The following is a 13,592-nucleotide window of genomic DNA, read 5'->3' on the forward strand; positions in this document are numbered from 1 at the left end:
TAGGCCTATTTATTTTCATTCATTACACAATATGAATAAGCTATGCAGACAGTTGTAAAGAAAGAACATCTTTTTCTTCTGTTCTCTACTTGTTATAGTTACACAGTATTAGGGGTGTGGGCTGTATTAAAAGTATCCACTGTTCTCCCATGCTCTAACACACAGTAACGATGAAATGTGTGCTGTTCTCACATTCTTCCTCTGTATGTACACATAAACAACAAGGCAGGGAAATATAAAAGGAATTTATTTTATTGTTTGGGTACATTATTGTTCAGTGTACATGCTCACATCTGAAACAAACTTTACGTGCTTGATAACTCTCCCACCCCGCAGACATCTACACACCAATACCGATTTATATTCATAGCGGCAAGTGCTATGTAGCTCCACATAGGGGACACAGGAAGTGACATATAGCTCACACCCGGACGCGCTACAAGTGCAAGGGCCCACCCAACGCTGCTTGCAGCTTTAATATTGTATTGTATTTACTTACTAAATACACTGCTGAAAACAAAATTACAATTATGAACTTACAAGACAAGAGACCATACAACACAATACAGGAACTGACAAAAGACGAGACAAAAAAAGAGCAGATCTGTAAGGTGGCGAGAACATGGTGTGACTGGAACATTTATAAAGCCCATATCTAAATCTGGCTGCAAGGCATTCAAAGCTGGCAGTGGTCTGCCGGTTGCCTCCTGAAGTCTATCACCATCTCTTTTGTCTATAAACCAACTGCGTTTCTCTGACCTGCCCACTGAAACCAACCTGTTGCCTTGTGAAATGAGAGGGCTGGGTGCAATCAGTCCTATTGCAGCCGTATTGTTACACAGACATGTTCAGGCTCTGTTTCTACCAACGCCCTGGGTCATACACTGCAGGGAGAGGGCATATTGGCACAATACTCCTGGGAAAAAAAGCAGTGTGACAGCTTCACACAACATGCTGGAGACTCAGGTTAACTCCCACTGCAACGTTACAGTAATATTGTTATCAGCTTGAGGTTGAAGTAATCCATGCAGGTTACATGATAATGTTACATTTACTGCATTTACCCAGTGTGATAGATCGGCGTTAGCTAGCCTGTCTGCTTTTCAGTAACTAACATTACTATTAGTGTTTCTTTCACCGGAGGCTCAGCAATGTCAACACAGCTATTGTACAGGTCCTTAACAAAACAGTTAGTGAGCTAATCTCAATATTATATATGAGATTTTAGCCACACAGTAGGTAACTGTAGTGGATTGTTCTTCCAAATCTAAATTGAACGTGTGATGGAAATTTGATATTTTACTGTGTTTACTGTTTCACCCTGCATGCTTCATCAGAATAGACCAGTGTTTCACTGTGTGGTATTTGATTATTTGATTATGTTACAGCTAGGTGAAGTTTTCCATAGGAAAGATGCTCGTTAGAGAGTTTTCTTATCAGACTGTCCTTGATAAGCCTTCATCTCAGGACAGCTGGTCCCTACTCCTTGCCTCCCTTGGATAGCTGCGTAATACCCTTACAGTATAAAGTCACCTGCTTCTTCACTGGCTCTTTGTCTTACACTCTGCAGACTGTTTTGCACTCTGTAAGTTTGTCTGACCCTTTGCAAAGAATAAAACCCTTAAAAGACGTCTGGATTGGAATCTTTATTTCAGAAGGACAAAGGACAAATTTCCATTACAAACGTTATGAAGCAAACAGCGGCAGATCTGTGCTATAGTAGCTGGCAGCTCATGCCTTGCATCAAGGCTGGTATAAACAAATCTCTCCACATTTGCTTTGTACCGTTATATTGTTTCTTGCAGCCTAAAATCAACATTTTGACATAATACCGATGGTACACAGGATAGTAATGTGGATTGCGTTAGCTGATGAAGTAACATAGCAAGCCATAACGTGACTCTCTCTGTGACTCCAGCCTTTCTGATGTTGACTGTGTTTTGACTTCATGTGATTCTTGTTTGACCTGACAGGCTTCAGCACATAAACGTTTATTGTTGTTTTGTATCCTTAGGTGGAGTTTATGTTGGAGTCTGGCTGGGAGCCGGTTGTTTTATGGTGTTAGAGGACTGCATTTTGTTAACTGCGGTGTTGTCGCTGTAGTTGGAGATAGGCAGCTACATACTGACCCGACATTAAAAGCAGTATTGTGTCTGCAACAGAGCAAAAGAGGTGTGCTGAGGTTATAGCAAATTTGATTTAATAATGTTATATTCTTTACTGTTTCTTATTCCTTGATATAACCATCATAACCCAGACTACGACGTAACATTAACCATTTATTTGTACAACGCATGAATGGCGAAGCAGCTGCTAGTGTTTGTCCTCTCTCACGTGTGGCTGCGCACAGCTGATACTACGTGTTATGTTGGCAGGTTATAGGTAATGGAGGGAGGGGGGAAAACAGCAAGCTCACCAGAAAATTCCTAAAATAAACATTGTTCACAAGTCCCGCACCTTGAGTCCTAGTCGAGTCTGAAGTCACTGTGTGTGCGACTTAACTCGAGTCCCCATCTCTGTCTCTCCCTCTCGCACTCTCTCTCTAAACCCCAAACCATCGAGGCAGATGACCGCCCACCCTAAAGCGTGATTTATACTACAGCGTCAAATTGACGATGTAGCTTACACGCAGCCACGTACCCTACGCTGTAACCTATGCCATATCCTGACGTGCACCTCTCCGAAAATGTAACTACACGTCACTGTGACGCGGACAGCAACAGCTGTGATTGGTCTGCATTTCCTGTACTGTTTTTAGCCTTTTTCAATGTCAGCTGATTTTCCATCAGTGAAGAAAGCAAACATGGACCAAGTTGATGAGTGTTTGATAGAGGAAATCAGAAAGTATACCCATTTGTACGACTCATATCAGTAAATTACAAAGACTGTCAGATGGTGACAAATTCGAACATTGGTTTGGAGGTGATGGATTGTGTGACATTATGGAAGACACTGTGCTTGACCACAGTTTGTAGCTAGCTGCTACGGCCTGTTGGCTTCTACCTGAAGCTAAAATTCGAAGGGTGACTGCCAGTCTCTGATGTCCACAGGCGTACTGTGCATAGACTGATCAATGGCTGCACGCGACGAACCAAATCGTTGAATCTAAGTGCCAGCATCCGAAAATATCTGAAATGCATTTCCTCGTCAATGTCTCTCAGTGCCCAAACCAGCACAGAAAATTCACCCGCTGTCTGCCTCAACTGATTCAACTGTCGTACATACAATCTTCTCCGACACCTTCTCTTGTTTCTGCATTTTAGTCATTTCAGTAGTAGCTGCTGTTCAACATTGATCAGCTGCAACTCCATAATCTGCTCAGTTTCAGTCGCCATTGCTTACAACAACAAAAGTAGCTACTCAAAACAGCGTCGAATAAACTCAACACAGTGGAACTTGATGCATTTTATACTGCATAGATTTGAAAGACTTGGGTTAAGGCATTTAAAGGAACGTACAGGCTTCATTATTAAAAGACAATTAAGTGTCTATTTCCCTCAGCGGTAACCACATTAACCTACATACTTTTATGTGTCTGTGTTTGTATGTCTACAGAGTTCATTGTCATCATTACAAATGTTGAACCTATGCAGCCAATTCAACTGCGAGCTTGACACCACAGGTGATTGTTCTGTACAGGTGGATGGTCTCACAGAAAGGCTCGACAGCAGAGATCTTATGGATTTATGACCTCCAGTCACGCTTTAGGGTGGGCGGTCAGGAAAAAGGTTAAAGGAGACCTATTATGCTTTTCCATATTTTATGACTTATCTACAATGTTACAATGTTGGATGTTCATGTTAAACATGGCCAAAGCTTCAAATAATGAGGTTAAAGTATTTAAAAGAAATCCTTGTTTGCCAAAACCTCAGATTTCCTCCTGTTCAGCCTACATGAAGGGCCAGTACAAGATAGAAAATCATTTTTCGAACGTTGAATCATGCAAAGCTGCCATACAGGACTCACAGAAGAATATAGGACTAGAAATGGAGAATAATAGGTCTCCTTTAAAGTAAGCCATGGATCAGAGGACATCACATGATAGGCTGGCAGATACATTGTGTTTTTACCTCAGGACTTTGAGAGCATTCTCTATCGAGTCTGTGAGGTTTTTCTCTGATGGGTTGTAGACATATTCCTCACAGAATGATGGACGGACACCCAGAATCTCCACCTCGCAGCCTGAAGACACACACACAGACACACATGAAATACTGCATAATTTACAGATAGTTCTAAAGATAATTAACATTGCATAAAGGTGCACACGGACCACAGATCATTGGGCATTTGGGCTCAGGAAAGAGACTTGGTGGTTCAATTCATCTCGGAAACAAATATAAAGATTTAATCATAACTTCTAAACTCGAATACTTTATACTAACTGATATCGCTACCATAAAAATCTCTTTTTGACATGGTCCTACACACTCCACATTTATTAGGCTATGGAAAAACATGTCCACATTTGCAATTTGGAACTATAACAGCTGTGAAGATAAAATAATGTAAATCATTAGTTTATGATTTATTCATTCTATAAACCATGAAATTGCTATGTGCTGTTAAGTTTGGTCTCTGAGTACAACTGTCTGTGCCTATGTGTTCTTGGTCATGGTCATGCTTCTAATGCAATGCAGTCCCCATAAAGGACCATAAAGAATACCATGTTCCAGAATCTGTACATGTGCTTTTGGTAATGTCACAGTGCGTTACCACTGCATGTCCAGCTCATGTTATCTGTGTGACTTTCCATGATAGGATACTTTGGAAGATGTCCAATCAGACTGTAGTTCTTTGTCTTAGGGGGCTTTCACACTGACCTTGTTTGGGCCGGACTTTCGGATTTTCAGTTTGTTCCGAACCAAAATTCCAGGTGTGAAAGGCCCCTTAAAGGTTCAGTGTGTAATAGGAGGATCTACTGACAGAAATGCAATATAATATATATGTTTTCAGTGGTGTATAAAGACCTCACAGAATCATACGTTTTATTACCTTATAATGAGCCATTTCTATCTACATACAACGTGGGTCCTCTCACATGGACATCGCTATGTTTCTAGTAGCCCAAATGGACAAACGGCTCTACAAAACGTGCTTCGGCACTATGTGGAATACGTACAAAAAAGAAGAAGAACAAGTAAGTTAGTAGTAAAAGTAGTCGACTGGTTTATTAGAAGTAAGAAAAGAAGAGAAATTTAGGCTAATAGAGGACCACATATATTATTTAGATTCTCCTGCACGTTTGGGAAGGTAGGGGTGATCATGTGGTGTTGGAATAATCACAATCTTTTTTCCTTTTTAAATCTTTATTGTAAAAAGACAAATAATGTGCACACGGGACATAAAGAAATATACAGAGATCAAGCGTAGCGTTAGCTGAAGCAGGCAACAAAGTCAAGCTCAGTTCACAATCCCAGTGCACCAGCTGATAGCAGCCCATGTCAAGTCAAGCCCACTTCAGCTGACAGCTCAGCTGATTTCCCTCTAAGCATTTATTTGCAAAGCCATACACGGTGCCTTATTTAAGCTGCCCTAGCCTGCCTACCCTTGCTGCTTTCTCTGCAAGCAGCAAATCTCATGAAAATGACCGGTCTATCTGCGATCACGCTGCAACTCACACCTGCTGCTCGTGATGTCGAGTTCCGAGCTCTCGCCTGGCAAGTAAAAATCTCTGAAAAAATTGCTCTCTTTGCTTGGGCACCTCAATATCGCAATCCACATTATTCACCAGAGACGTTCCTTTATTTTGAGGCTAGACCTTTCCAAATCAGTGGAGAAACTCCACGACACGGTAAGCCTGGATGCAGGATGCAGATACGAGCTCCGGTTCTGGTCCCTTCTGTGTGACGAATGGAACGGCATCTTTTATAATGACAGCCTAGAATCTACATTTGCTATCAAGTTAAATACAGATGCAGTCCCTTCTGTCAGTTTTGGGGAAGGTTTTCAATAATCAGTGGTTTGCTGATGTAAGGCCAAATGAACTGTCATCCTTGCCAGCTAATGTGGTTTCCACCGTTCTAATGGAAATGTACCCAATTGTCATAGCCTTTCCTATGTGGGGTAAACACTGGTCAAAGAAACAAATTCTGTTATTTTTGTGACAATGAGGCAACTGTCAACAAGGACGCTCATCAGTTCCTTTTATTTACAGGTTTGTAAGGCGCTTACGTGGTCGTCTGTTAGTTCACTTCACTTCACTGTTCGAGCAGCTCACATTCCAGGCTTGGATAATAGAATTGCTGAGTCCTTGTCCTGGTTTCAATTTAGCCAACTGTGCCTGGAGGCAGCGCTGTCCAGCTTGACCTGTCCCCCCATTCATTCAAACTGTGCTAGATTAACCAAGAAACTGCAAAACTATACGCTGTCCGCTGCTCGCTACATGCGATCTGGCTTAGCAAGTTCCACATTAAAGATGTATGATTCTGCATGGTCTTACTTCACATCCTGTGACACCTTCTCCGTAGGTGTTTTGCCTGTCAATACTTCCATCATTTGTGCCTTTATGGTCTGCTGCTTTGAATTTCGCAAACTGCAGCCATCCTCCATAAAAGGACTTGTTGCAGGCATATAATTCCATCTTCACTGTTTGGATCCATCCACCAGCAGCCTGCTGTCTTAGCATCTATTTATCTTTTGCTAAATGGCCTTAAGAGAGAGAAACCACAGGGCAATAATAAACGTCTCCCCTTTACCCTTTCACACATGCAAAAATGTATCAATTATTTAAGGAGTGGGTGCTTTGGTCCATATTCAGACTCACTATTAAAGAGTCATTCTCATAGCTTTTTATGGGTTTCTCGGAGGTGGCAAATTTACAACACGCACAGGATCTTTAAATCCTTCACATGATAGCTGATACACCATAGCTGATGTAGCAATTAACTCTCACTACTTCTCTATAGTCTTCAAAAATCCAAGACTAGGTAGGGATAGGAAAGCTCAAATTCTTATTTCTGAGACTAATAATGCTTTTTGTCCCCTATCCTCCATGACACACTATCTGAGGAGCCGTCCTCAAGCCAGCCCACAGGAGCCTCTATTTGCCCCAGAGGATGTCCTGAGCTTGTTTTGTTTCTCGCCTTCACCTCCTCTCCCAGTCCTGCGGTCTCCCACCAGAGCACTAGACTGCTCATTTCTTCGCATAGGAGCAGCAACAACTGCGGGAGCCATAGCTCTTGTGTCAATGCAGTAAGCTATGAGCCGTTGGTCATCATCTGCCTATGAACGCTACCTGTGGCCTGACGCTCAAGCCACCTTCAATGCCCAAAAGGCCATGCAACGTTATATTAAAGTTCAGGGTTTGCAATAACTCACTGGCCTTATTACCTTAAAGTAGTTCATCTTTATAATTCCAGAGTTTGTACTGCTGGACCACACGCCATTAGGCATAAATTCCTACACTTGATGTCTATCTTTAACTGCTGTAGCTAAATTTAAGGAAGAAATTCAATCTGCATTTAATTCACTACCATGGCTCAATATAACAGAGGACTCCTGTAACTTCAGTTCCGCCCAACTCAATAATAGTGCTGCAGAATTACAGTTGTTTCTGTTAAAGTAAACATTGCGGAAACTTAAAAGGATATGGCGTTCCACCAATCTGGAAGAATTTCATTTAATCTGGCAGGATAGTCTTAAAACACATAGGAGGAGAGTGACGTAGCGACCAACTCCATAATGTCTGTTCACAAATTGTTATAACAGCATTTAAGATATTATCATGGACAATTCATATCTCACACCCCTAGTAGAACACTATATTGATGAAAATAGAAGTATATCTGTTCTGTCAGAAACACATGAGACGGACAACAGAAAAATGCATTTTAAATGGTTTCTGTGTAGATAAGCTGTAAAATAGCCTGTCAACTTGCTGTTGCAGTTTGCAAAATGTTGTGTGTGTGCTCATCATGTGTGTGCTCACCAGGCCAGTAGTACATGAAAACCTTCTTTCCCAGCTTCTGCAGTGTGATCCATAACGGCTCTGATCCATCCCACCAAAGAGGCAACCGGCTGTCAGGATTGGTCCCAATCTGAAACTCCTTATTGGAGACTTCATCCCACATGTAGTTTCCAGTCATCTGATGAACATCACAGTGACGGCCTGACAAAAGCAAATCATAGTATCCACATCACTGATCTACACTGTTGCACTGGGTGACATGTTCCTTCATTACCAATCATTCTCAACCCATAATGCAGTTTTTAGGGAAATTACTGAGCCTTTCTTAGAAATTAAGCAATATATGCATGTGAGGTCTTTTTAAAGATTGACATCTTCAGTCAGAACCAATAGGCTTTGAGTGACAGATAGGGTATTAAAGTATTAAGAGATGGACTAACTTATTGGTTTTGGTTAAAGCAAATTCAGTAAGTTCAGGCTAAAGCAAAGGTGAGTCAGCATCAAGCAGGACTGGCTGGCACAGGGATAATAGGAGGTGTCAATGAACTGGATGCACGTGTGTGTGTGTGTGTGTGTGTGTGTGTGTGTGTGTGTGTGTGTCTCCAGCCAGTGAATGTGCTTCATCAAAATGCACACGTCAGCACATAAGGGGCAGGATCCAAAGCTCACAGTGGCCAGCATGGGCTGTTGTTTTTTAGGGCTTAGTAAACTAGGGGACTGCACACAGACGTGCACCTCACACACGAACACACACACACACACACAGCCAAGCAGCGAACATCTCAAATGATACGTATCTCATCAAGTCATCATCCTCAGTCCTAAAGTCATTAATGTTTTGCCCAGAGACTCTTCTGAGCTTTTGTGTCAAGCTTCTGTTTTGTCCTTTCTATCAAGTCATATCTTCTGACACACATTAGGTCAATCAAATTTCTGCCTCAATAGATTTTTAAATTTCACAAAATAATGGTAAATCTTGAAAATGTGCATAGATCGAGCATCCTGACATCGGGTTTCTGTGCCCAGGCTGTGCATGTCCTTTTTTGCTGCGCACCTCTGTTAGGAATGGGACGAATGCAGAGGCAAAAGCAGGACACAAAACAGGTTCAGCTTCAGTTGCAGATTTATTCTTAACAAAACTCAAAAACTCACAATAAACTCAGTTATCGCTGGCAAAGCCCTAAACAGAATAAAAACAGAGCAGATAAACCAAGGATCACAGAACAGGCAGAACACTAAACATATGATGACCAGACACAGTGTGAAGAGACAAGCAAACATTTAAGCACAAGGTAAGAGGCAGGACGGAACCAAGACCAGGAGCACATGAGGAAATCAGAAAGAACTCACACACAAGGTGATGAACAGACATAAAAACAGACAGGTTACACACCAGGCCAAAACCCAAGCAACAAAATAGAAGCCAACTAAAACAGGGCAGACAGGGAGAATCCTGACACACAGGCAGACAGAGTGAAAACAGGATTGAAAACCCAGAACACAGAAACACATTAGCAGGCTGAATAACTGATAATACAGACATACTCCAAACAAATTGGGAAACAGAATAAAACAAGAGTCAGATGTTTACCATGTAGTGTACCTATTTAGGCTACTGTTTTTTTATGAATATTAATATTCGGAAATATTAATTCATAAACTCTAGATTTTTCGGGCCAGCACCGAAAATTCCGTTTGCCCAGGGACTCCGGACTCCCCGGGTATGGTTTTAATAATTACACAATTATTCCTAGTGATCAGTTAGAAGTAATTGCTTAATCATTTCTATAAATCAGTCAGTCAATCTCATATCAAAGGTGTAAATCCTCCGTTACAGTGACCTGGAGTTAAACAATACACACACACAGTTCCTGTGATTTAGGTGAAATTTATAAGCTAACTAAAGGTGAATATAAATGTGGTTATATATACATCAAAGAAATAAACAATCACTAAACAAACAGAATGCAAACAATGAGAATGATGGGGTTCAAGGTAAATTGAGTTGTTTTATTGTGGGGAAGAATTTGATTCATAAGGAGCAATAAAATTAATTTCCTTTCCTTTCTTTCTGTCACTACTACAGTTAAAATAAAAATACCATATTCTCATACTAAGTTTGGAAGTGCTACATGTTTACGCAGATTTAAAGTAACCAGGTTATTACAGTGCTTGTAAAAGCATTCTCTGATTATCCATGGAACCTGGTTTCACTGAGGAAACAGGTAATATATAAGTGTGCCCTGAATGCTCTGAATAAGTGTGACATTCAGCTGGACTCCAATCAGCATGTGCTTTGAGTTAATGCAGTGATCCTGCTAAATGTTCAGCCTCATAAGTTCACATGACTTCGCTGCACAAAGGCACAACTGTGTCAACAACTGATTGTTGAACATTTTCTGTGTTCACTCGAGCGGCACCCTCAAAGGGTCTCTCCAGTCCAAGTTGGACCAAAACCAACTCACAATCAGCTGAGTCATCTTCTAGGCCTGGCTGGATATTTCAGACAGTGGACTCAAAGTCCAAACAAGTCAAGCATATTTTATTTTATAGCCCAATATCACAAATCCTAATTGGACTCTGCCCTTAGACCCTCAATTCAAATTCAATTCAAAAACATTTATCAAGAAAACTTTTATTTTTTATTTTTTTAGTGGGTGAGGGTTTGTAATCACAGATGCATTAGCTGTTCAGAAACCACCTTACTGTATTAGAAGGTTACAGAATGATGAGCTGAACATTATTGCAACACAAGCAGGTTGAGAAGTCCTCACTCAGTGAAGCTAGATATTGTTCCACAGCCTCTGTTATGTGGAAAATTATATGCTTTTATGAAATCTGCTACAACTCATCCTGTACCTCAGTCTTAACTGGAACGGCTGTCACATTCTGCCTGATCGGTCCTGTTTAGGGCTCTGTGAGTTTTGTTCATTGGTCTGTTTGGTATGTGTTATTTAGTATGTGTTTTTGGTCCATCTCTTGTGTTATACTGTTTCGCATCATTTATTCTTATGAGGATGGTTGGGTTGGTTCTCATTCTGTTTTCTTAGTCCTGCGTTTCAGTTGTTTCTCAGATCATGTCTTAGTCTTTACTCCTGGTCTGTGTACTTCAGTGTTTGTTGTTTTGCCCATGTCTGCTCTGTGTTCTGTTTAATCCTTGTTTCAGTCTGTTTCCCTATGTTATGCTCCCACCCTGCTCGTTAGTCCCTGAGTATATATGTTTGGTGTTTCTGTTCATTCCCTGTCTGGTCATTGTAGTGTGAATACACTCTGTCGTGTCTCGTGTTTGGAGTGTTCTGCCTGTCTCTGTGTTACCTGATTCCTCTGTTTGGACGTCTTACACACAAACTGCGTGTAAGCTATTTTTGTGTTTTTTTTGGATTAAAACCTGTGCACCTTCAGTCAACTCTCCAGTGTCTTGCATTTGGGCTCTCTCCTGTTTGCACTTCATCCAAATTCGTGACAATGGCCCCGCCTAAACCTATAAAACTCAACTTATCTTTTCATTACCAAAGTGTCCTGCTCCTATTTATATGCTGATATAGTGTATCATGTATGATTTTAAATGGGTTTAGGATTTTGGTGTTTTGTGGTCAAGCCATGTACTTAACTATTCACAAGGACAGCCGTTTAACACGACTGTCTATTGTCCAAAGCTTGGCTGTTCTGAAACACACAAAATCTAAATGATAGGGATGCACCGATCCAATGCTAATATTCAATTGAATTCAGTTCAATTTTATTTATATAGCGCCAAATCACAACAACAGTTATCTCACAGCGCTTTTCATAAAAGAGCAGGTCTAGACCGTACTCTATGATGCTATTTAAGAAGCCCAACAGTTCCCACCAAGAGCAAGCACTAGGCGACAGAGGCAAGGAAAAACTTCCTTTTAAGAGGCAGAAACCTCGAGCAGAACCATCTGCCTCGACCGGTTGGGGTGAAGGAGAGAGAGGGAGAGAGAGAGGGAGAGAGAGCGCGAGAGAGAAAGAGAGGGCAGGAGAGGAACAGAGAGAAAAAGAGAGGGATGGAAGGAGAGAGAGAGGGGAGGGAGGCAGCCTACACAATATATACACACTGAGGTACAGACAGTAAAGGTGATGTTGCTATAGACTAAATGAAAAATGGTACAGATATTTATGGTAGTGTTAATGGTAACAGTCGTAATGTTAATGATTATAATGACAATAATAACAATAGGACTAGTAACAACAGTCGTTGCAGCAGAGGGTGTCGAGCAGGAACACGGGGGCAGCAGGTGACCCGCAGCCACAGATCCAGAGTCCACAGCTCCAGAGCCAGAAAACCTGCAGGAAGTGATAAGAGGAGAGAGGAGAGAGACGAGAAAGCACAAGACTACCAGAAAGGGGAGAAGTTGTGTTAGTAACATGCAATAATGGGATGAGGTTGCATACAGAGGGAGAGAAAGTAGAGGAGAGAGGAGCTCAGTGCATCATAGGAAACCCCCTTCAGTCTAGGCCTATAGCAGCATAACTAAGGGATGGTTCAGGACTAACCTGAGCCAGCCCTAACTATAAGCTTTATCAAAGAGGAAAGTCTTAAGCCTACTCTTAAATGTGGAGATGGTGTCTGCCTCCTGAACCCAAACTGGAACCTGGTTCCACAGGAGAGGAGCTTGATAGCTGAACGCTCTGGCTCCTAGTCTACTTTTGGAGACTCTAGGAACCACAAGTAACCCTGCATTCTGGGAGCGCAGTGCTCTGGTGGGGTAGTAAGGTACTATGAGCTCTTTAAGATAAGATGGTGCCTGACCATTAAGAGCTTTGTAGGTAAGAAGAATGATTTTAAATTCTATTCTGGAGAAATATGATCTCTTTTCCTGGTTCCTGTCAGAACACATGCTGCAGCATTCTGTATCAGCTGAAGAGTCTTAATGGACTTTTTCGAACAGCCTGATAATAAAGAATTGCAATAATCCAGCCTAGAAGTAACAAATGCATGGACTAGTTTTTGCATCATTTTTAGAAAGGATATTCCTGATTTTCGCAATATTACGTAGGTGAAAAAAGGCGGTCCTTGAAATTTGCTTAATGTGAGACTTGAACGACATATCCTGATCAAAGATAACTCCAAGATTCCTCACAGTGGTGCTGGAGGCCAGGGCGATGCCATCAAGGGAAAGTATATCTTTAGATAATGCGTCACGGAGGTGCTTAGGCCTCAGAACAATAACTTTAGTTTTATCAGAGTTTAACATTAGAAAAATTACAGGTCATCCAGGTTTTAACATCCTGAAGGCACATTTGAAGTTTAGCTAACTGATGAGTTTCATCTGGCTTGATTGATAGAAACAACTGACTATCATCTGCATAACAATGAAAGCTTATGGAATGTTTCCTGATAATATTGCCTAAAGGAAGCATATATAAAGTGAAGAGGATTGGTCCAAGGACAGATCCTTGAGGAACTCCATGACTAACTTTGGCATGCATGGAGGACTCATCGTTAACATGTACAAACTGAAATCAGTCTGATAAATAGGACTTAAACCAGCTTAGAGCGGTTCCTTTAATGCCAATGAAATGTTCCAGTCTCTGCAATAGGATCTGATGGTCAATGGTACCAAATGCAGCACTAAGATCTAATAAAACCAGTACAGAGACAAGTCCTTTGTCTGATGCAATAAGGAGGTCATTAGTAATTTTCACCAGTGCTGTCTCT

The 13,592-nt window shown here is 41.3% G+C and overlaps 1 protein-coding gene across 1 annotated transcript in view; it reads right to left on the reverse strand.

Moving 5' to 3' along the window:
- enpp6 (ectonucleotide pyrophosphatase/phosphodiesterase 6) overlaps window positions 1–13,592 on the reverse strand; it is a 37,201-nt gene that overhangs the window by 5,607 nt on the left and 18,002 nt on the right. The window contains exons 2-3 of the mRNA XM_046031712.1: window positions 7,931–8,110; window positions 4,071–4,182 (exon numbers count right to left, since the gene is read on the reverse strand). Of these exons, the coding sequence (XP_045887668.1) occupies window positions 4,071–4,182; window positions 7,931–8,110 (292 nt within the window). The remainder of the gene's footprint in view (window positions 1–4,070; window positions 4,183–7,930; window positions 8,111–13,592) is intronic.

This window comes from Micropterus dolomieu, linkage group LG19 (genome assembly GCF_021292245.1).
Source record: "Micropterus dolomieu isolate WLL.071019.BEF.003 ecotype Adirondacks linkage group LG19, ASM2129224v1, whole genome shotgun sequence".
Classification (NCBI taxonomy): Eukaryota; Metazoa; Chordata; class Actinopteri; order Centrarchiformes; family Centrarchidae; genus Micropterus; species Micropterus dolomieu.